General features: G+C 39.6%; 2 protein-coding genes across 4 annotated transcripts; one reads left to right on the top strand and one right to left on the bottom strand.

Annotated features, from left to right (window-relative positions):
* The first annotated feature begins 1,589 nt into the window (after positions 1–1,589).
* On the top strand, positions 1,590–5,988 carry LOC141599292 (extra-large guanine nucleotide-binding protein 1-like). 2 transcript variants are annotated; one of them, XM_074419275.1, is made up of 8 exons: positions 1,590–3,343; positions 3,437–3,577; positions 3,664–3,768; positions 3,849–4,028; positions 4,226–4,403; positions 4,602–4,834; positions 4,940–5,103; positions 5,258–5,988. In XM_074419275.1, the coding sequence occupies exons 1-8, from the start codon at positions 2,132–2,134 to the stop codon at positions 5,838–5,840; spliced, it is 2,796 nt and encodes a 931-aa protein (XP_074275376.1). In that variant the 5' UTR covers positions 1,590–2,131; the 3' UTR covers positions 5,841–5,988. The 2 variants fall into 2 exon arrangements, with proteins under 2 accessions (XP_074275376.1, XP_074275375.1); XM_074419274.1 differs by having other exon boundaries at positions 1,840–3,343; positions 5,255–5,988.
* On the bottom strand, positions 5,902–23,484 carry LOC141599291 (uncharacterized). 2 transcript variants are annotated; one of them, XM_074419271.1, is made up of 16 exons: positions 23,117–23,484; positions 17,690–22,547; positions 17,165–17,353; positions 15,860–15,974; positions 14,230–15,286; positions 13,639–14,086; positions 12,386–12,439; positions 9,469–12,298; positions 9,262–9,375; positions 9,017–9,147; positions 8,378–8,470; positions 7,883–8,152; positions 7,158–7,782; positions 6,725–6,800; positions 6,413–6,636; positions 5,902–6,337 (listed from the first exon to the last, which is right to left on the bottom strand). In XM_074419271.1, the coding sequence occupies exons 1-15, from the start codon at positions 23,341–23,343 to the stop codon at positions 6,537–6,539; spliced, it is 11,187 nt and encodes a 3,728-aa protein (XP_074275372.1). In that variant the 5' UTR covers positions 23,344–23,484; the 3' UTR covers positions 5,902–6,337; positions 6,413–6,536. The 2 variants fall into 2 exon arrangements, with proteins under 2 accessions (XP_074275372.1, XP_074275373.1); XM_074419272.1 differs by having other exon boundaries at positions 6,418–6,636; positions 23,117–23,481.
* Between the last annotated feature and the right edge of the window lie 1,118 nt (positions 23,485–24,602).

Genomic DNA, 24,602 nt, shown 5'->3' with positions numbered 1-24,602 from the left:
GAGATTGCAGTGTGGCTAGATGGGTTTGGGATGCGTTAGGGGTGGACTGGCAGGATGCGGGGGATGGAGCGGGGAGTGCGGGGGGAAGTGCGCGAATGGGTGGAGTGTCTTTGGAGAGGTTTGGAGATAGCGGAGTATGACAAGTGCATGGTTGGGTGTTGGGCAATATGGGAGCACAGGAACAAGGTGATTTTCGAGAATGAAGTGATGGACCCGGCACGGATTGTTCAACGTACTCGTCATATTGGCGATGGCGGTATACGACGGGCTCGAGGAGGCAAAGAGGCGTGGTCTTCGAGAAGTGGTGATAGAGAGTGACTGTCTGCAAGTTGTTGATGCGCTCAAGGAGAAATGCAGCGGGAGGAGTCTTTTTTCTCTTTTAGTTGATGACATTTTATTGCTTTGTAGTAGTTTTCAGTCGGTAGTGTGGTCTCATACTAGTCGTATTAATAACTCTGTAGCACATGCGCTAGCACATGTCGTTCCTAGGACAATCGGTAAAACTGTGTGGTCAGCTATGTTACCTCCGTGTGCAAACTCGGCAGCGGTCTATGATTTATCATTAATGCATTAATACCCTTCGGGGTGTTTTCTTCAAAAAAAAAAAAAAAACTAAGATTCTCTAAACGATAAAATCTAAAATACAATACAATAATGCACGGGATCTACACTAATATTAAATGTTCCGTTTTACTCACCCAACCACCCGAGTATGGGAGTATTAGCTACGTGCCTACGTTACATACTGAATCCAAAAAAAAAGAAGGTATTTGACATTTTGACCACTTCAACGTATTCATGTATTGATTGCAAAATGACTTGTTTGGAGTAGTAGTTAACTACTGTAGTTTTGAGGACTAAAATGCTTCCAAATTGGTTTGAAATACACCACTAGTTTTTCCATGTAGAAGAAGATTGAGTCTAAATCATCCACTGATTTGCCGTATCCCTTACTCTCTTCCTATTCACAGTCAATGCGCATCAAATCTTCCGATTATCATTCATGGGCCCTGAATCGTGACTTGTTCCAATTTCCAAACTTCTTTTACTCCTTTACCTATACGGCTATACCCTTTTAACCCGAAATAATCCGATCGGAATAAACCATACGCAAAATGACTTGATAATAACATATTTGGACAAACCCAAATACACAGAAGGACTCAATCCAACCCAGCATATATGACACACTTGACCGAGTCATCCGACTAATCCATTTACTAGGTCTATAGGCTAATCATTACTAGACTTGGCAAATTAACCTGATCCAAATTACTCTACTCGACTCGTATAGTCGTATTCCATCTTCACGCAAAAGGAGTCCCGCATTTGACTCAACCCGAATTGACTCCGCCCCATTTAATCCGACCCGAATATTTATTGCCGCGTACTAGCCATTAATTATCCCTGAATTGTTCGATTTCAACACACCCGAAACCAAGATTACCCGACACAATCCGATGCTTGCAAACCTGAATGACCCAAATTCGGATTAACCCGCTCCCCATCTGTACCCCATTTACTAAGTCAAAGTCATGACCCAAATGATGGGGCAAAAATATAAGAGGTTGATATTAAACAGAGAAGCCGTGGAGCATGACATAAATGTGGAAATACCAATTCTCATTGAAGACGAACATTTTCATCACAAGCTGAAAATGGGTTAATTGTCGCCATTTTAACGACAAATTGTGTTTTACGACGAACTATTATAGCTTAGAAAATTGTTCTAGTAACTTTTTATCTAAAACCGGTTAAATTTTCATCTCCCCATTTTACACAATCTTCAACTTATGACGAAATATTACAATATAACCGAGTCTTAGCAAAAGACTCATTGGTGTGGAAATTGTGACAGGAGTCGTTCAAGTCTTCCTCTGAACTTCCAAGCAGCTTCAAATCTTCAAACAACGCGTTGCTCACTCTTTCTATCTCTTATTTTCCATACTCACTAATCACCTAACTCCACTTCTCTTATTAATCTTCTTCATTCCCTCCTTTTGCTTCTCTTTTCACACACATTTTCTTCAAATGGGTTGACAAAAGATCCCAACTTTCTGCTGTTTAATGCATTATTTTGTGTTACTAATTCTGGGTTTTGCAGTTTAGTTTGTGTTTTTATGAAAAATCTATGACAGGAGTTATGAAGAAGATGTTTACAGCATCAAAATCAATGTCTGGTAATGATTTTCTGTATGATTTTGATCCTGATATTTCTATTGCATTAGAATATACTGGTTCTCCTGTTAATCATACTAGTATTCCTAAGGTTTTGCCACTTGATATCAGCCGCATTCCGACTGCTAAAGCTGCTGTTTCATTAGCATTGTTGAATCATTTGTCATTGCCTGTTGTAGAGCCTGTTAATTATAAGAGTCATAGTACTGTTAATGATCTTAAATTGGGTAGTTGGGCAGCGCATTCGGGGCGATATAGTTGTAGTGATGGTAGTGATAATGGTTATTCTGATGGCGGTTTTGATGAAATTGAAAGTGTAAAGGAGTTTGATGAAAATGGTAAAAATGGTGGAAAGTTGGATGAGCAGGAGGGTTTGCCTAAGTGTGGTTATGGGATTATTGAGAGTTCGGGTTCACTTGGGTTTACTAGCACTCGGGATCATTCACACGAGTTTTCTGAGAGTTCGGACATGTTGGAAACTCCACTTGATTGTCATGAGAGTTGTATGAGTCCCAGTAACTGCAACTCAGTTGATGAAAGTGGGTCGACAGCTCGAGGTTTGTCAGGCGTGGTTTGTTATGAGGATGAGGAGGAAGAGTCTGATGGCGAACATCTTGAGTGTAGGAGGAAGAAAAGGAAACCTACTGTTACTTTCTGTGATCAGGATTCAGATGAGATGATTGGTCGGGAAGAATCGTTGTCTGTTGATGAAGGTGTTTTTAGGGAGAGGCCAGTGCCTCAAAAACCAGCCAAAAGGGGGATGTGTTATCACTGTCATAAAGGCAATCGTTTCACTGAGAAGGAAGCTTGTCTTGTTTGTGATGCCAAGTTTTGTGTGCATTGTATCATTAAAGCAATGGGGTCAATGCCAGAAGGAAGAAAATGCATTGATTGTAGTGGATTTCCTATCGATGACTCTAAAAGGCATCTGCTTGGAAGATGCTCCCGGGTTCTTAGAAGACTGCTAAAAGCGGAGGAAGTGAAGCAAATTATGTATAATGAGATTTCTTGTCCTGCCAATCAGCTGCCACCAGAGTGTATATATGTGAATGGAAGCCCCCTATGCATGCAGGAGTTGATGGAGTTGCGAAGTTGTTCAAATCCACCAACGAATCTAAAACCAGGAAACTATTGGTACGATAGAACTTCTGGTCTCTGGGGCAAGGTATTTTAGTAATCCCTTGTCACATTACTGAATATTTCCTGATATCGTATCATGTTCTGGTTTTGAACTTAAGGTTCTGGCTCAATGAAACAGGAAGGACAGAAGCCTTGCCAAATTATCACTCCGCAGCTTATTGTTGGGGAATCGAAGATGAAACGGGATGCTAGCAACGGAAATACAAACGTGCAATTTAATAATCGGGAGATCACTAAACCAGAGCTATGGGTGCTGCAGGTTTGACATCCATCATATGTTAAAAAATGAATACTTTATACTTGACATTTCTATACATCTAAAGCCCTTATATTGAATGTTTGCAGTCATCTGGTGTTCACTGTGATGGAGCTCTTAGTTTTTGGCTGGATGCAGATGGAAGCTATCAAGAAGAGGGAATGAATCTAAATAAGGGGAATTTATGGGGCAAGGTACAAGTTCTTATCTGATATGCCTTTAGTTTCCTGATATTATACATTTAATGCAAACTGATTCCTAACTAATCTTCCAGAAACGGACAAAGATTTTGTGTACTCTACTTTCCTTGCCTACTCCTGAATCTCCAAATCCTAGAAGTCGATCAAAACGTGCTAGTGATGGAGGATTTCCTTCATACCTCGAACATAGAGCGTTCTGTAAAGTGCTTCTAGTTGGCAACGACAAATCTGGAACAAGTACCATTTATAAGCAGGTTAGAAATTTGCACCTGGTTTACGACACCAGTTACGTTAAGGACCTAAAGTTCATTGAATTTCTTGTCTTTCATTATATCTTTAGTTTGGTGTAGTGTGTAAGTTTTATCATTTTTCTTGTCAAATGCAAGTTTAATCACAGCCGCTTTCTTGTAGGGATTCACGTCTGTTGACTAATAATTTAGGTTCTTTTCAGGCAAGGGTTCTGTATGATGTTCCGTTCTCTGAAGAAGAGCTTCAGGATATCAAGTCAATGATTCAAAGTAATCTGTATAGATATCTTGGTAGATTACTGGAGCAGCGTGAGGTGTTTGAGGAAGAAAGTTTGTGTATAAAGAGGAAGGGAAAGTTTATCGAACAAGCCGGTCCTTCAGGTAACATAAGATGGTCTCTTCATCCATCACTACTCTCGTTTTTGACCCATTTTTCGTACAAGAGTGCGGAGACCAGTTAGAAAACTGGTGTCAGGAGGCTTGAAAATTCTTGGAATGATTTTTGAACATGGTTTCAAATCTCTCTTTTGGTGGAACCATCATTTATTCATTGAAAATGTGGTTTGTGAAATCTGGCAGATTCGGAAATGGGGGGTAAAAGTGATTACAGCCTAGGGCCAAAGTTGAAGGCATTCTCAGACTGGCTCATCAATGTGATAGTGGCAGGTAATCTGGAGATAATATTCCCAGCTGCAACTCGAGAGAACGCTCCGTTTGTTGAAGAGCTGTGGAAGGATGCATCCATTCAAGCTACATACAGCAGAAGAGATGAGTTCAGTCTACCCAGAGCTGCCAGATACTTTTTGGATAGGGTACATATTTCTTTACTCTTTCTGTATCTTAAGCTTAGCAATTTTGCTGTATATTGTCGAGAGTAAGAAATATATATGTTCGTTTACACCATTTCCCATTTTCAGGCCCCTGAGATTGCCCAAGTGGATTACGAGCCATCTGATACTGATATCTTGTATGCGGAGGGGATAACTTCTTCTAATGGTCTCAAATCAATGGAGTTTGTGTTTCCTCAGACCACAAACAATACCTACAAGGACCCTGATGAACAGCCAAGTCCTGTAACCCGGTAAGCTTCTGGCCTGTCCAATTATTCATCTCTTTGTTAAGTCTAAAATGCAAATTATCGACAATGCAAAAAAAAAATGCAAATTACTTCTCTTGAATTCTCAAAACTTCTGTCGATCTGACGCGCCAATATACCACTTGATTAATGAAAGCAGGTGCCAACTAGTCAGAGTAGATAAAAAATGCATTGGGGAGAAGTGCAAATGGTTGGAGATGTTTGAAGATACTAATATCATCCTCTTCTGCGTATCTCTGACCGAATATGACGAGTATGAGTTTGACAGTAACGGAGATCTTCAGAACAGAATGATGCAGAGCAAGAAGTTTTTTGAGAGCGTTATTAGTCACCCAAGATTCAAGGAAACGAATTTCCTTTTGATCCTAAACAAGTACGACTTATTGGAGGAAATGATTGAGCAATCACCCCTAACTCGGTGCGAGTGGTTTGAGGACTTCAACCCGTTATCCAGCCGCCAGCAGAACAAGCGCAATGGCAGCAGCATAGCTCAATCAGCATTCCATCACATAGCCGCAAAATTCAAGAATCTTTTCAAAGATTTAACAGGAAGGAAGTTGTATGTCAGCCGAGTGACTGGTCTGGAGGCGGATACTGTTGATGGAGCTCTGATATATGCAAGGGAGATTGTCAAGTGGGAGGAGGATAAGTTAAGCTTAAGCATTAACGAATTTTCCTCCGAGAGTATTGATGTCAACAGCTCCTCCTACTCGCAACTGTAGATTTTATTGTTCATTCTTTGGTGTATATAGAATATAGAACACAGTAATACACAATGCAACAAGGTCGAAAATGTAGAATAGTGTATTAAGACTGTTGAGATTGTAAAGATCTGTTACAAAAGATAATAATAGAAACTTTCTATTACAATGTACGTTGTAGTTACGTTATATATTGGCAGACGATGACTGGTGACCTATATACTTTGTGAATTGTAATCATTGCCTCCTATTGGCTTAATAAATACGAGCTGCGAATACTAATATGGGCTATTTGACATGCTAGTAATCGAAGTCACTGCAACTTTCTTATTCTTGATCAGCATAAACTGCTGAGACCTTCCAAGCTGGCAACGTCAGTTCCAGACAAGCAAGTGCCACCGAGGCTATGCTGACAGCAACCTTCTTCTTCCGGTTCAAATCAAAGTTTCTGTGGCGCTGTACGAGGAGATAATGCATGCAGCCAGCCCTTGCAGTTTACCCTTTTGAAACATGGGCACCTGCGAACATCCAAAAGGGAGTTTGAAAAACAAACTGTTACCTTCAAAACGACCACAATTAGATTAGAGGCTGACCTGACCATATAAGCAAGCATTGTGATTGAATGGATGAGCTCAGCTCAGCTTCCGTTTAAAGAGACCTGTCTGTTTTTCGGCGTTGACAAGTTCATTGTTCCCAGCTTGATACTTTTTCCAATACTCAAATCCAGGGTGTCCAGCCTTCATACATGTTGCAGAGATTATCAACACTTGTAGCTTGCTTCAGCAGATATTCTACCTGCTCTTCGCTACTCAACTCTCTGAAACACAAGCACACCAGATGTTGTCATCGACTCATTTTCCATTGCAATAGTTTTCCTACGCAACAAGCTCAAAAAATACAGATACCTGTTTTCAGAAATATCAAGGCCATCTAGTTTCCTCTCTATCTGCCTTAAAACTGACAGCGCAAAACCATTCTTCCCTGCAATCAAATTAAAAACAACCTGAATACGGTGATAATACTCAGGGGTACAAATTAGCAGTAGACCACAGCTACCCTCCTTGATGATTCAGCGACAGCCAATCTCAAGACAGGTCCTCCAGACCCAAAGGAAACCTTCTAAAAATATATTGTTAAAATGAAAATAAAGTATATATTTTGCCAAAAATTGATTCTGTACTTGCTTGATATAGTTGCAAAATTTAGTCAACTTAGGTTTCATACTTCCTGAGCTTAATCTTCCAGTCAACTTAGGTTTCAGTTGAAATTGAAGCAGTGAACATAAAATAAACACCAAGACAGGCAAGAACAATTGGAATGCATTAATTTCAATCATACCCCTGGGTGCCCGAGCAATCTCTTTCTTAAGTAGTATACCAGCCTGACTCTCATTGACATGACTCTCAGTGCCAGCTCCTATTCTACTTGATGAGCTTGCTTCCTCTTTAACCTCAAGGTCTACCTCCAAGTTTTCTTCCTTACGCTTCTCCTGAATTTCATCGCTTGACAATTTACTTACTGAGTAGACACCATCACAAGTGACATCTGGCTGAACATCTGAATTGGTCTCATTGTCACCATCCTTGTCCTTCATCTCATTGTAGTGATCAGTTTCCGAGTGTTCAAGTTGTTCGCAACGATTTCCATCATCTTTATCGTTGGAATTAAGGGAGAGGCGTTCCATATCGTTTTGGAAACTCAAGCCATTTGAAGAACATGTTTCATCCGAAATGCTGCCCACATCAGAGCTACTGTATATGCTATCAGGAGGAGAAATCCACTCTTTATCTTCTGCTGACGACAAACTAACACTGACCTCAGAGTCATGCCTCTCTTCATCAAAGTCACTCAAAACACCTCTGCCCACATCTTCATAGTCAGAGACACTGTTCACCAGGTCTTCCCTTGACAAAGTAAGGGGTTGTGACCTGGCCTCAACACTTCCTTCTATACCTCCAACCGCCTAAAAAAAAAAAAAAAAAAAAAAAAAAAAAAAAAAAAATTGAAACCCGCTCGACATATTTGATCATGCATAATAATAGTGTACTGAATAGGGGCATTACCTTGTGCAAATAACCTGCGTGAAGGCTTGCGGTTTGAGCAAGCTTAGTTAGCAAAGAATACAGTTCCTTTGCAGAGGACACCAAAGAAGGAACAAGAGGTTTAAAGGCCTGGAACGCCTCCTTAGTTCTAGGAAAGTAAGATTGATATATGGCTTGCCCATGGACTGGGGATATTCCCATCTTGTTCTCTCTTTCCTTGGCCATAGCATCAGTCATAGCAGTTACATCCTTAGCCAATACCGACTCAAGAGGGAAAATGATTTCACTGGCCTGTTTACAACTTTCAGTTAATAAACACAATGCACAAAACATTCTAATCATCCATTTAATAAGTTATCAATTATTTAAAAAATTATTAACTTTCCACACCCGGACAAGATAAGAAGAGGGAAGAAATGATGAAAAGGGAAACTTGAAACCATAAGCCAAAAAAAAAACCCCCCACAAGCAGAAGCAAAAAAAAAAAAAAAAAAAAAAAACAAAGAAGAGGACAACCTTTAATATAGAATCCATTAATGAATGATGCATTGCCTCGGCTTCTTTTCCCAAATTATGCACATCATGGAGACCGTTGCTGATAGCTAACACCTAGAAACAAATTAGAAAATTAATAAGAATGGAATGCAAACATAAAAGTTCAGAGAGTTTAGTCTCATAACCTCTCAAATATAGGAGGGAAAAGGAAAAAAAATAAAATGAATGGGCAAGGATGTAGCACTGTGGGTGCTTGCATGCGATTGTGTGCAACACATCCTATCTTCAAATGCACTGTTGAAATTAGAAGCAAGTTGTCATGACGATAGTTCGGTTTAGAAGATAATTTGGGTTGGACGAAATTTGTCACATATGAACACCATTGTTTTTCTTGTACTGTATCTAAGCACCTTCATCCTCAGTAATAGCATAACCACACACAAATTTGAAAGTTCGTACCAAACATCTACAAAGTAACTAAAAAAAGAGAAACAAATAAAACTTGCCACAGATCAGTTTTACTTTCAACAAAAGAAATTGTAACCCCAATCAGTACTACTAGAAGCAAACTAAACAGCTGCACTCAAGAGAACCTGACACATCAACCACACAGGCCACGGTTAAATGCCTCAACAAAAACATTGAAAATGAGGTATATACCTCTTCAAGCATCGAACCACATTCTGAAGTCAAAGCAGTATGACCCCTAGCTACCCGGCTAAAAGCAGAAAGTGAAATGCTGACTTCACTTGCACAATCTCTCATCAGAAGCAAAGTGCTTTGCAAGTCCCCTAAACAAGTTCAGAGACCATAAAACTCATCTCAGCACATATCAAGCAATGACTGTATCTAGAAATAACCAGCATAGCAATCTGTACATCTTTCACAATTATATTAAGGTAAACCTGAAGCAGAATTGGCCTTTTGAGAAGCTACAGAGAGTTCATTGGAGGCAGAATATAAACGACCCGAGGCAGCTTCCAGGCTACTCTGCGCAAATCCCCATTCCTGCTCAGCGCCTGATTCAAATGAACGTATTGTTGAAGCCCAAATTTTTATTTCAGCTAAAAAAATATCCTCCAGAAAGTATCATGAAAATTTGGAACACTTACGAGAGTAAGAATGGAAAGTGACTTCCAGCCTTGTTAATGCATTTAAGTACACCTGCTGCCATGCCCTACCATCTTCAGTACTTATTGGAAATATCTTACCAGACGGACCAAGTGCTCTATCCCGTGACATTTCAAACTCCAATATCGAGAATCCAACTTTCATTATATCAGTAGCCTTTTCCTGAACTTCCCGCAGCAACTGTCTTCGGCGCTTCAAATGATCATGGAACTGGACAGGAATTCCAGTACTCTTGTAGGAGGCATTGCAACTCACGCTGGAGTTCGGGCCGCCACAGGCCCAATTCATAGCTCTTTCAAGCTGCCCTTCAGCTGTAGAAGAGGTCCTTTCAGAAGATTGCAGGCATTCAATTGAACTAACTATTTTAGAGACAGCAGATCGTAGACGTTCCAGAAAGTTAGGTCTGCTCAAATTTAGAACAAGATGATACATCTCATCGTCAGTGTCCAAAAATTTATGAGCTATGACCTTACTATCTTGAGAAGGCATTACGGTTGAATCATGAATCCATTCGATCTGGATAATCTCATGAGTAGTTTTTCTAATAGCCTCTTTCAGCTCAGCCACCTGTCTCTTCATGAGAGATGCAGCAGACCTTGCTGCTCTGACAGTTTCATGTGTGTCGCAGTACTCTTCGAGCATTACTTTCACTCTTTTCACAGTAAAGTCCTTCAGACTTTCATAACCAGGCTCGCTAAGTGATTCAATAGGTTTCTTCAAATTTTCAGTCTCTTTGTTTAAGCAGTGAAAGAATGTTAGAGCAATACGCTCTTTAATGTATTGACTCATCACAACTTGAAGTTGGACCACTAGTTTTTTCTTGATGCCTTCAACAAGCTGATCCATTCCTAAATTCTGATCAAGACATGAAGATACATCATGAATGGTCACATCAAGGACAAAATCCAGTACTGCAACTTTCCAAGCAAAGAATTCCTGGCCATCCAATAGTCCTTTAAATTTCAAGATGTATTCAGACATTTGGCATCCAGAACTGAGAAAATATGCTAGACTGGAGAGATTTTTTTGAAAAGAAGTTGCCCCGTAACTATCAAAAATAGCCATGTCCAAAGATTCTAGCTTAGTGAAAGGTTTTCCTAAGGTAGATAACAAAGGTTTGCTTCTAAAACCCTGAACCACTCTCTCTTCCTCAGAGCCAAGCAATGAGAGAAAGCGCTGCTCTAAAGACACTAAATCATCTTTTATATCAGCTTCTCTTTTAATCAAAGAGGAGTTTCGTGTGTCCTTTTGATTCCATGTGAGATGAAGTTGGTCTAGTTGTGCTCTACAAGCTTCCTCTTGGGAAGCAAGCTCTTCTGCCTCCTCCCAGGAAAGGTGATCACGTCCTTTCATTGCAGCTTCTTCAAGCGCCAATTGTTGTTCAGTAATGAGACCAACCTTCAAAAAGTATCCCTTCTCCAGCTCTTCCAGAGAATCCCGCTCCATTTTAACTTCAACAAGCTGCTCCAACGCACTTTCAACAGAACCTCGGATGTTCGACAGTGCCCCAAATACATCAATTACTTCCGAATCAATTGAAACAATAGATTTGACGAGCTCTGGTAAAGCACCATCACTCATATGTATGATCAAATCCTTACATGAAGTCAGCGCAGTTTTAAAGATGGAGGCCCAATTCTCCTTAGAAACCATAGTATCACTGCTTACAGTTCCACTACTACTAGACTGCTGAAGCTGATTGAAAAGGTCCACAACTAGTACACATTTCTCTATTTGCTCTTCTAGTGCACAGTACACAGTCCCAAAGTCCAACTGTTGCAGACTGTCAGCAACAGCAGTTGTAGTTGACTCACTAAATATTTCAACTATCTTTTGTTTTACATCATCATAAAGAGAGCTTAGAGCTCCACATAAAACTGACACTGTCTTCTCCCTTTTCACATCAGAAACTCCTTTGGCATCACTACTGTCCTCGTGTCTGAACTGTGCAGGTGGAACGGAAGGGAAAAAATCTTCATTCCTTGTAGAACAAGAAGACTGCATATTCTTCAAGAGAACAGATAGTATATAGTTCTTAGACTTCAATTCTGCTTCTGAACCAATAGAATTAACAAGTCCTGCATACTCTTCCTCTAGTTTCTTTATCTCTAGAGCATACCTCTTTGATTTAAGACATAGATCATCATGACTACGCCTAACATAATCAACAGCATTCCCACGCATATCTGCAACAAGCTCACCAGCCTGTCTCCTGGCCAAGGAAAGCATGTCAAGGGAAAGGGTATTGCTAGATAATTGCAAGATTTGTGCCCAGCTGTGTACAGGGCTTGTTGCAAGGTAGTTTAAGGGTAAGAATCTTTGCAAAGCAAGAGAATATGCTTGAAGAGATGTCACTGCACAAGACACTCCAAGGTCTAATTCGGATATGAGCTGAGAAACTTCCCTGTCTATTTCAAGACATTGTGCTTGTGTGGGTTCAGGAACTACAGTCAATGGAACTCCTGCTACTGAAACAGCTGAGATAAGAGACAAGGCGTCTTCCATCTTGCTTAGTTTTATACTGCCTTTGATTTCAGGAATTGAACCATTCCGCAAAGCATCAAGGAATCTACCATGTTGCTCTAACCAAGAACTGGCTTCCTGGGCCTTTTCAGCTACAACAGCCTTGGCCTGAGCAAACTCTTGAGACTGAACTTCATACATGGTGCGAGTTTTCTCTGAGAGAGATGTAGCTTCAGCAACAATTGATTGTGCAGATGTTTCATGGAGTGCAAGAGTAGACCTCTCTTGATCAGCACGTAAATAAGTAGCAGAGACAAGCTCATACTGATTTAATATATTCAGAAATTTCTGCCAGAAGATTTTTCAAGTTCAAATAAATGTATGTTTCACATTAGACCATATGGAGCATATCAATAAAATGTAAAATCACCATACCTCAAAAGCAGATTCAACAGCTGGGGCAGTAGCTAATAGAAGGTCATGATGCTCCTGCAGCAAAAGCAAACAATAAAAATTTAGGTAGACTGCAGTTTTTCTAGAATAAGGGTTGGCATTTTCTCCATCCTCAATTTACCCTCACTCTATTTATGTCTGGCATAAGATTTGAGTTCGTGGCTAACGCTGCACCAGCAACTCAAACCCAACAACCTATTCCAGACTTTGCTACAGAGGCTTCACTGGAAAGTTTATTAGAAACCATAAGAGGGGATAAGGGATGTGTCAACCGTATCGCAATGAATATTAGAGGATAATATAGTAATTTAATGAGTATATTAAATGTTGGTTTATAAAGCCTGCATTTTTTCGTGTCTAGGGAGGCACAAGGCCAATTTAATAATTAAGATATGAGCGCACATGGCATTCATCAATCTACCGATTTTTGAAAAGGTGTACTTTGTTATTAGCAAATATAATAGTATAATACTAAACCTTAATCACATTCGATAAACAAAAGAAAGGAGCATTTGCACCTTGAAGTTGAACTTCTGAATAAAAGAATAAAACACAGCATTTTTCAGAATCAAATCAATCAATAGACAAAAATATGAATATATGGCCCCTTGAAATTTCAAGGATATTTTCACTTAAGTACTCACAAAGTTCTACTAATTGTTAGTCCGTTAACCTTGTGCCTAAAGAGCTTATACATTCCCTGCTCTGATTGACAAGTACACTATCACATTCTACAAGCTTTTTTGCGAAAAATATTCCAGAGGACGGTTTCTTAACAAGGAACTGTAGACTTTTTTATGATGACTGATAAGATATACCAAAGGAGATAAACTGACGTCATGTTTATCTGAAGTATTAAGCGAGAAGCTGGATCTCTAACTGTGAGACTAAGGGTATTCAACCAAAGTCCACAAATTGAGGGTACGTGTCCATAAGTTTCCTTAATCATATACATATTCTGAATTCAAATACGCTTCCGCTGAACTATGGTCCGGTGACTATGGTCTTCGCATGGAGATAAAGGTAACTAAAATGAGGAGTAATTAACTTTTGATAACATTTCAGACATCATACAGGAATCAGTGTAACAATAGAAGAAATCCTAGAGAAACAAGACCCTTAAACCCTCCAGTGTAATTCAGATTGCGACAAATATAATTAACGGACTAGTTTTCTAGTAATATAGCAAACGTACAATAGACTTGATAATAAGGTTTTTCAAAATAAAGGAGTACCTGCAAAGGAACGCGTATCTCTTGCACACGAGAAGCAAATAAACTTAAGCTAACAGCTAATTCCATTCCCTTTCTTTCTTCACCACCAATTGCAGCATCATCATGAAAATCTCCACGGGTCCACTCCACAAGTGGATCCCATACAAAGACCTCCAATAACATTAGAAGGATGTCTTTATTCTGTCTAAGGACACCAAGTACTGTCTCACAATTTGTCCTGAAGTCTCCTTCCAATCCTGTCAATCCTAAAGCAGCTTCAAGTATCTGTGTAAGGCGGAATGGTACGATCTCCGGAACTTTTAATCTCTGTCCTTTGTCAAAGCACACATTATAATCAATGTGTACAATATCCCCGGTGAAGAAATCTATCAGAATGTTGTCCAAATGTCTATCACCGAGACCAAGGATGTGACCCACCATACTCATTGCAGCTAAGCTACCGGAATACCTATGAAAAATAAGAAAAGAATCTTGACACAGTCATTGATGAACAAAGAAAGAGCATAGGTTTGATAATCAACATGATCAAAAGTCAACTTTCAAAGCAGGCAACAATCAAATACTGAAATCTTTTACTTGTGTAGCTTTTACCTCTTTAGTTTTGAACTAAAAGCTCTGAAACCCTCACTTGCACACCAGAGTTCTTGATGAAGAAGTTGCCTTGGCGTCTGTTTCATAAGATCCAGAAGAACCGTAAGTTTGACTTCTTGAGGCCAGTCCCTCCTTGAGATAACTCTCTTTATGCCTTTCTCTTTCAGTGCTGGTATGATTTTACCATAGAACATATCACTTGGCCTGGGAACAGGTGGGGGAACTGCGTTTTTGACATTACCACCACCAGCAGCCAAAAGCTGAGCCAATTGATCTCTTTGCTGCCAAGCCTTAAAAGTGCTATATATGCTTACGACATTGTCCACCCACTGAATCAGACCAGCTCGGCCACTGATTGGTGTCACAGAGTAATACCGAATACCAACTGAACGACTCCTAGTTTCAGCATATGAATGAAGAAAACTATTCACAGCTTGTAAAAGTTGCATGATTCTAGCATCAAGTCGTAAATCTTCTCTTCCTTTTAGAAGATAAGTGTACTTCCCACCATCAGAGCCTAGAATAACAAGTTTCTTAGGTTTGGTTTTGGTTGATAGGATAGTTACTTGTTCAGAGAAAGAAGCAATTGTGACAATACCCAGTGAAGTACTACCAAAGTCTCTATCAGATTCAGACAGCATGAATTGTGTCTCAAGGCCAGGCATGGGAACATCAGAAGACGATAAGCAAGCCAATTGTGGTGCAACTTCTCGTAAGGAAACTGCTGACTTCCTCTGATAAGAAGCTAAGGACGCAGCAATACTATCAAAAGGTCGCCAGACATCTCCAAGTGATGAAGCAGATGGTGGAGGAGATTTAAAGGCTAGAATGGCAGATTTTATTGGCTCTTTGTACTCATCCTGGAACCACTTCTCATGAGGTGTCTCAGCTTTTCTAGATATGAGAGACAGACGACGTTCCAAGGCCACAAAAATTGGGGCCATCATGGCGGAATATTTTGCTGCATTTATTTTGACCTTTTCACTTTGACTAAGAGTAATGTTCTCTGATATTCTCGCAGCTTCCTCTTTCAGCAAGTTTATTCGCCTTGTTACATCTGCAAAACACAGAAGTTCAAATCACAAGAGGAAGAGAAATATATTTTGGTTAAAGATTTAAGCATGTGAAACACCATCATATACTCCCTCCATTCTTATTTTGCTGTAACCATCTACCTTTAGTCATCAAACAATGTCGCCTTTGGCCTATATTTTTTCTCAATATACAATAGTTAACAACTTTTTAAAACGACAACATGAACATAGTTATTTTGATAAATCAAACAAAAAAACAATACAACACTACATATATATGAAGAGATTAGTGGTCAAAGTTGACGTTGGTTGATCACCAAAGTCATATGGGAATATTAAATGTTGGATGGATGGATTATTATTAAGTAGCAAGACTTATAATTTATGAATTCCAGTTAGAAGAGTATATCAACCATCAAAGAACAGTTAACCAGTAACAATCAGTAATACGATGTCACTCAAATTGAAAGTGACTGCCCCTAAACAGGCTACATCATCAATTCAAAAAGTCTCCCCTTTTTGGTTAGAACTCCACGAAATCATTTGCAAAAGTAAAAGAACATAGAAACCATGGTACAGCAGTAAGCTAAGGCTACCTCCATGAAGATCTTGGAGTGTGCTGAGCCATAGTTCCTCCCAAAGAACGGTAACATTTCCAAGCTCATATATCATGAGTTTAACATCCTGTACCAGTCTTGGATAAAGCATCATCTGTGTTCCATAAAAAAATCAATCAATTACGCAAACTACATCTACATCAAGCTCACTTACACATCAAGACCTCAGTATCAGGGATGATTGCATCCAAGGAACAGCCATAGCTCTTCAAAGCCATAAAACAACATTGCAGTGCTTCACCGAAAAACTATCTAGTGAAGAATCAGAGATTTCTAAAACAAAGTTTCATAGTGCTCTGTGCTTCAAAAGCTAAGCAGCATGGATGTGAATATCGGACACAATAAGACACGAGTCTGACACTCGAACATGTGAAACAACAACATTATCTCAGTGCCTAAAAGGGAATGTTAGATGACGGCAACGTTTTTCCTTTGTTGAAAACATAGATGGACTGTTTACAAAGTGTCTCAACTGCTAACTCAAATTGTAAGACGCACAGACAAACTATTTAGCCATGTTGCTTTATCATACTCAAAACCAACAAATAGTGAATCTTCAGCAATACGTAATAAAAAAGGGTGAAGCATATGACCTCCTAGACATGTAAATATTAAAGGGGAAATAAAGGGCACGACACGTCAAGTTAGAGGAAAACCCATTAGCTGGTTCTACGAATAATTTACCATCTAATCTAAACTTGTTTAACTTGGTCAATTACTAGATTTTGAGCCCTCAAACTATTCTTTCGTTACACTGATTTGGAGTTATCATCCCTGATTATCAAGCTCCTATAGTGTGTGATTCCATATTCATGTATCCCTACTCTCCGTAGTGAATGATCTATTTTTTTTGGTCTAGTCTTTATTAAATTTATATTTTTAAGTATTCAGGAGTGTTAAAGTCCAACGCATGGATGCTACATGGATACACCATCCAGGGTAGAGCATCCATGTTTCACAGTCAAGGGTAGAGCATCCATGCTTCACAGTCAAATTGTACACTTATTCCATCACCACAAGTTAAAAGAACATGATCAGATATCCACAAAAGCATCAACTTCGTTAACGCACAGTTTGAATTTTACGGAGGTTCTGTTCTGAAAGTTGAATTTAGTTTCTTCCATGACACTAAGCCAATCAAAAAGTAAGTCCAAAGAGATCAAACTTAGGTGTAATGCCCCGATACAGAATGACCAGAGTTTATTCACAGCTTTCATAGCCACACCCTTGAAGAGATACCAAAAAACAAACAAAAGTGAAGTATATAGTAAGGTTAAGGTTTACCAAGCAATCCAGAATACGCTGAAGTTCCTCTGACGGTCCGTCATCAGAAGCATTCACGTCAACAAGGGTCGGATATACCACAGACCATGGGGTCGACTTTGCCAGACTCATTACCAAGCCTTCCAATTGCTTTCGAGTTTTAGGTTCTGGATGAGAACCTAGGCGCGCGAAGAGTTGGGGTGTCAGTTCCTACAAGAGACCAGTGTCAGATTATAGGCAAAGCATTGCTTTAAACAAACACAATGGTACGGGACCGATCTTAACAACTTCCATTAAAAATTCAAGATTCTGATGACATCAGACATCTTGTAGTTTTAGAGCATCTTTATTGCTTTTCAAGACAGTGTTCTATAGAATTTTCAGAAGAGTTCAACGAGATCAATGCCTCTATGAAAATCCGCAACTGTCCTTAAAAAAGATTGTGTTACAATCTAGGCAGCATCTTAAGATAAGATTATTGTAAGACCGTCTCACATGACCAGAGATAAACCAAATAGTAACATAAAAGTTAAAACAATTTGCAACCTGCCATGGCGACAACGGGACAGCAGAAAGGGCGGGTTCAAGTGTATCCTTCAACTCCAAACCGTAATTCAGAAGAATGTGTAGTATGTAAAGAGTGGCTCGCAGGATTAAGCTACCATTTTTTTGGTTAAAGGATCTTAAATCATGGTTAATTGGTGGAGAACCAGTGACTTGAGTAGATGAATACGACAGGTATTGTACAAAACCATGAGCAGCATGCCCAAATAAGGACACTCTTCTCCTTCTCAATGACCACCAAATGTCAACCAATTCGTTGAGAGAAGATGGTGTTATGTCTTCTTCTGTTTGCACATTTTCATCCAGCAAGGTCCTACGAAGCTGAGAGGATACTACGGCAAGCAGAGATTCACAAGCAAAATTTTCCGCACCAGGTGCTGCAGCTGCAGCTTCAATTACATTCACTACTTTACCCACTAAAGCTGTTGCATCTTTTGCAAAAAGAAACTGGGAAATGATGGATCGCACTCTTGATATCTCATCCTCAGTCAAACTGAACCTCTTTAGCGGCAGTTCTTGGCCGAGAATAGGAGAAAGAGAGCATGAATGGAGGACAGTTCCGTGTGAAGGAGAAAGACTCTCTTTAGCTTGAGAAAAGCACCAAGATGCATATGAAATCCAGGACTTCCCCATAGTAGGGCAAAGACGTGTAGCCAATTTTGTGGCTATTCCAGCTATTTCCTCGATAACTAAACGCGTGTTTGGTTTAAAGATCAGACTCTCTTCTACTGAGGATTCATTTCCTTCACCATACTGGTTAAAGGTGGAGACAACATCTAGGACAACATTTTCAACATTAAAATCAGCATAATCCCGCCTCAACCAGTTCGACAATTTCAGACATGCTTTCGCCTTCAACCGATGATCAGGCATAACAAAATCTAAGCTTTCTAAAGAGAGGAAACATGACTTCACATATGACCACATATGCGTAAATGCATCCATGAACTTGTTCTCAGAATACATCAACAAGATTTCTTCATATGTCAAACTTGACATTAGGAATTGGTGGTTACTTACCTCCAAGCAACTATTAATTTGATCCCTGAGATGGTTCTTGAAATGATTAGCCAAACCCAAATTCCCCTGCTTGCGAGCCAAACCCATCAAATTCTTGCAGAGCTCCAAAGTAACAGATGAAGAAGGTAGGATAGTTCTATAGACCCTAAAAAGTTTCAGCCACGGATTACAATCCTGCTGGATAATACACATAGGCAGATGCACTGCTTGAAGATACGGATTCAAAATAGACGCCAATTGCTGAGGTTTCTCCTGTAGTTTGTTAAGACTACAGTACTCTTCAAGTGTTTTTATGCAGTGCAAGTGAATGGCAACTGGTGATGCTTCAGGAAATCCATCTAGAGGGAGAACTGTCAAAGTTTCATCCAGCATTGACTTGGCCTTCTGCAATTCATCTTGCACTAGATCCAGTTTGCCTTCAGTTTTATATAGCAATGCCTGCAAAAGCATCTGCTCACTCCTCTGCAATGCCAATTTCGGATCAAGAGTAAGTTCAGAGCTACTTTTAGGCGTTAAATCAAGGGACGCCCAAGCTGCCTGAATATCGCCCTCGTCAAAGTGCGAAAGCGCATGGATTGCATTTATTTCATTGCCTGTTGCGGTCATAGCACCCGAGTAACTCTTTCCAGCATGCTTCGCCCGTAAATTTTGTAACTCCAGTAGCCAAGAATCAAGAGACCTCCAGTCAGAAATTGCAGCATAGCTTTCAATAACACGTTCGATTGTAAATTGTATGCCATCGGCTCCCACAGAACTAAGGAATTCCTCTGTTTGCAGCAGAAGAGTGAAAAAAGCGGCAGCTTTTTCGTATTCTCCATTTGCTTGATGTACAAGACCACTGATCCACCAGAAAGGTCCTGATGTCAAGCTGTCCTCTGCTGCCTGTTGTCTTTCCTCAAGCAAATGAGAAAAGGTCAAATGCGCCCATTTTTGCAAGCCAATCAGAGCAGCAGATTCATGTTTCTTAGACAGAGCCAAAGCCATGCATCGCACAACACACATAACATCTCGAGCTGATTTAGACCTTGCTTTATGTTGGTTATCAGTCATCTGTGCGTTTTCCCTCAAGGTGGACACCACAGTATTCTTGAGCTCCTGCAAACGCAGAGAACTGTACTGGATAACAGCATCATGACACTCCAACGCCAATCCGGCATTCATCATTGGTTCACAAATACGAGAAAACCACTCCTCACAGACCTTTCTATTTGCCCGGAAAAACAATGAACTCTGACGAGATGCGCATGGCAGTACAGATGAACCCTCATAAGCATTGTACACATTCTTCTTCAAAGCTTCAACAAAGTCCAGTAGCAATCTCATTGGCAATAAACGTGTACCATTGGATCCCATTATGCTCAAACCTCCATCATTATGCTCGGTAACTAGTTGGAGCATGTGCGCCACATCCAAAAGCATTCTCTCCAAAGCTGCAAAAGTCTGAGTTGGTCCTCCAAGGTTGGTCCTGAGACGGGTAGTTGTGCAATATCTAGCAGCTTCATGTATAGCCCACCATACACCAGCTAAGTTATTTACTAAGTTGATTCTTTCAAGAACATCGGCATCAAGTATTGCATCCCTCCATAGACTATTGTTACCACAGGAGCCTATTTCCTCCACTGGGCCTGGATTTAAGTCCTTCACACTGTTGCAATGTAGAATAAGCCGTTGAATCCAAGAAGAAAGGGGTGCCTTCCATCGCTGAGAGATGTAACTCAAAATAGAAACAAGTTGCTGTGGTTGCAGGCGCTGTGGCAGTTGCTTCAGGGCAAACACACTCTTCCAGTGCATGCCAGCTTGATTTCCTATCTTGCAGAAATTAGACCTGGACACACTAACCATACCACTATCTGATGAACCACACAAATACACAGCTACTGGAAGGAAATCGGAAAGATGTCTGACAAATGCACCTCTTACATTAGCATCTGAATCCCCAATCTTTTCAACAACGAATTCTGCCATTTGATGGAAGTGCTTGGGGTGGGCAAGTTTTGCTCGTAAAAGTATCCCAAAGACTACCGCCACTTGAAACCTCACTCTTGGTTCTCTGTCAAATCCAGCACTAAGTACAGAAGATACTAGAGTCCACACGGCAGAACTATATCCAGGATCGTCACAAGGAACAACATTACCTCCCAATCTCTCATATATTCTAGTCATATCCTCACAGAACTTGGATATCCAATCGAGGGCTTTCATTTTTACGGCTAGGGGAGAGTCAACATCAAGGGCTTTCAAAGGGATACTACTGTATTTGTTTAAATGATTTATTACTATCCCTAAACATTTGGGAATGATAAGGCTCGGATTAGTGCAAATTTTATCTGTCTTATCAGCAGAATCACCCTGGAATAATTCAATGGAACACCTGCTCAATAGCTCTACTGAAGTGAGCCTAACTAGAGCCTCAAGAATAGTCACTCCTAGCTCTAAAAAGCTTGCAACAGATGAATTGGATGGGCACAAATTTGTCATTAGAAATGATGACACTTTTTCTGACCTTTGCAGCAATAAACTGGCTGTGTCAGATGGGGTGAACAAAATATCTTCCTTTCTGGGGAAAACACAGCTCAGCAAAACGTTGAAATCAAATTTGATGAATGCACACAGCTCCAGCTTTGAGTAGGAATCAGTATAGACAGAGTCGTTATCCACATCTCGATTGCCAAGATCCCCACGCAGAATGCCGCTCAACATCCCTAGCTCACCAAACAATAAGTTGATGGAATGTTGGACAACTTCATCATTCCCATGCTGAAGCAAGAAAACATAAGTAGCAGCAGAGCTTGACGTCACTAAATGGTTAGGATGTAATCGCAGTCGAGAGATGGGAGCATCCCACTGCAAAATCTTATGAACAGAAGATGGGAGAAGGCCCAACTTTTGCAGGGACAGCAACTGAAGATTGGTCTTCAGAACACCATGAATCTGAAACGAACTAAGCCTCCCGTCTTTCATAGGCTTAACAGAGCCATCGACATGTAAACTCTGAAACAAGACATCAAGCGCAAGCGGATAAAAAACAGCAAACTTTTCACCTAAAATTTCAGCTAAGAGAGTTAAGCATCTCCAAGAATCTTGAATCCATTTCGACCACCCAAATTTCTTTCCTAACAAAGAAAGGCAGCACATCAACTGTGGGATGATGTTAATCAACGGGTCAATTATCTGGTGTAAGAGATGCATCTCTAGCAAACCAGAAGCAGTTGACTGAAGGACAGCAGAAAAGCACGAAAAGAGAGCAAGAAGTCGGTTAAACTGGTGTGAAGTGGCAGGAGTATCATCTTTAAGCAGCACATCCATATCACCTAAAAACTTAGACAACAACCCTAACGGAAAATGAAGATTATTCGGCCAGTAATTCTGAAAATGCAGAAACGTAGCAAGAATAAGCCGCCTGTCAGAATCAGGAAGATCAGGAAGCATAGCCCATCCAAGAAGCAAGTCCACAATATCAACAAAATGCGGTCGAAAACAGTTATAAAATTTCAACGAAAGAAGGGTAAAAAGAGGCAAAAGGTGAGGCAACAAATGAAGTGTTATTCGGTCATCCTCAAGCAGTTGTCGACAGGCTTTTAAAATTGAGAAAGCATATGTGTGGGTAGCCCCAGCCTCCGCAACACTAAGAAATTCACGAAGACTGTGTAAAGCAAGTATCAACGAACCATCCGTGGCGGCCACATTATTCAGCAATGGCAATGCCCACGAAATGTAACGGCTAACCAGAGAATGCCCCGTAGAAGGACGTGGCATAGAACATAAAACAGCCGACAGTGCCCCATAGGCGGTAGCGGCCGACTCACGCACTGAATATAACCTGCAATTCAGTAGCAGTAGTCAGCAGTGGCGGAATTAAAGGGGCTAGCAGGTCACTAGGTCAGTCACCTTAATCAATTTTGGAATTAAATTAGTCAGCGTGGCGGAACTAAGGGGGCTAGCAGGGACAGGGGCAGCTGCCCCTAATAATCGATTTTTTTTAATAGTTTAACTTATGACATTACTAGTTCGCCCTAAAATTAGTCACAATTCATAAATAAAATAATCAATTTTGGAATTAAATTAGTCAGCGTGGCGGAACTAAGGGGGCTAGCAGGGGCAGGGGCAGGGGCAGCTGCCCCTAATAATCGATTTTTTTTAATAGTTTACCTTATGACATTACCAGTTCGCCCTAAAATTAGTCCCAATTCATAAATAAAATAATCAATTTTGGAATTAAATTAGTCAGCGTGGCGGAACTAAGGGGGCTAGCAAGGGCACGGGGCAGGGGCAGCTGCCCCTAATAATCGATTTTTTTTAATAGTTTACCTTATGATATTACTAGTTCGCCCTAAAATTAGTTACAATTCATAAATAAAATAATACGAAGTACGAGAAAAGGGAACATACGGGTGAGAAATGAGTTGAGAGAGGGCTTGAAAGAGAAAAGCGGGGGAATGAGAAAGGAGGAGCGAGTTGGGAGGGTAAATGATGAATCGGTGAAGCGACTTGACAGCAGCGACTCGTATCGACTCATCGGAGTCACCGTCGGTTGACGACTCGGCGCCGCCTTTGCCGAGTGCGGCAGAGATTAGAGCGGCTAGTTGTTGCTGCTGTTGATGATCAATTCCTTGCATTGTTTAATTAACCATTCTTCTTCTTCTTCAGCTTGTTTCAGCTTTGTTTAGCTACGGAAATTGACCGTGTCTTCAGTTCATCTGTATATATATATGTTTGAAGACGAGAGATAAACTTTAATACGAGGGCCTTTGGGTGAAATAGAATGGTCTAAATATCACTCAAGAGTCAAGACTCAAGATTCCCTTTATGACGGATATAAACGTGACGGTTCAACACATGTGGGTAGATAGAATAAAATCAAGGGTTGTATTTATTTATAGTTATGATTTACTCAATCATGAACTTTTTTTTTTTGAATTACTTCTTCACATACGCACTTTACTCTTTTACCTACATTTTTTTCATAAAGTTTCCATATCATACCATTTTCTCTAAACAAAATCTAAGTAACTCGTATATACAACTTTTCCTAACATCTATAAAATATTATTAAAAGGATAGCCTAAAAAGGCCACGTAGACAATGCCACATGGGATGAAAAAAACCACGTATACAATAACAATATGACTTGGCAAACTAATATGACACGGATTATCAATTTATTATTATATTGCATTAATTTAATTCACTTATTTCCTTTAAAAATCCATCCATATTCCATTAGCTTTAAACTTAATTAACTAAAAAAATAAACTACAATAAGAAAATACACATTAACTATAAGTTAATAATTTCAAGAAATTTCATATGGATTAGCATTATATGTATTCGAAATAAAAAAATGAATACATAAGAAATTAAGAACAAAGAAGAATAAATGAAGTTGAAAACAAATATTTTTTTTTGTATTGTCAGATTTGTCACTAATCTATATAACATTATTAAAAGGCTAGCCTAAAAAATCCACGTAGACAATGCCACATGGGATGAAAAAAAGCCACGTATGCAATAACAATGTGACTTGGCAAACTAATATGATTTGGATTATCAATTTATTATTATATTGCATTAATTTAATTCACTTATTTCCTTTACAAATCCATCCATATTCCATTAACTTTAAACTTAATTAACTAAAAAAAACTACAATAAAAAAATACGCATTAATTATAAGTTAATAATTTCAAGATATTTCATATGAAGTAGTATTATATGTATTTGAAATAAAAAAACCGAATACATGAAATTAAGAACGAAGAAGAATAAATGAAGTTGAAAAAAAAAAAATTGTACCTATACAATATAGTTACAAGGCTACTTAAAACATTTAATTTTTAATCCACATGTCGATTTTTTATTGGTAAATACTAATTCA

This window comes from Silene latifolia, chromosome 9 (assembly GCF_048544455.1).
Source record: "Silene latifolia isolate original U9 population chromosome 9, ASM4854445v1, whole genome shotgun sequence".
In the NCBI taxonomy this organism is placed as follows: Eukaryota; Viridiplantae; Streptophyta; class Magnoliopsida; order Caryophyllales; family Caryophyllaceae; genus Silene; species Silene latifolia.
The sequence above is the reverse complement of the archived record's forward strand: the minus strand, read 5'-3'. Positions and strand labels throughout refer to the sequence as shown.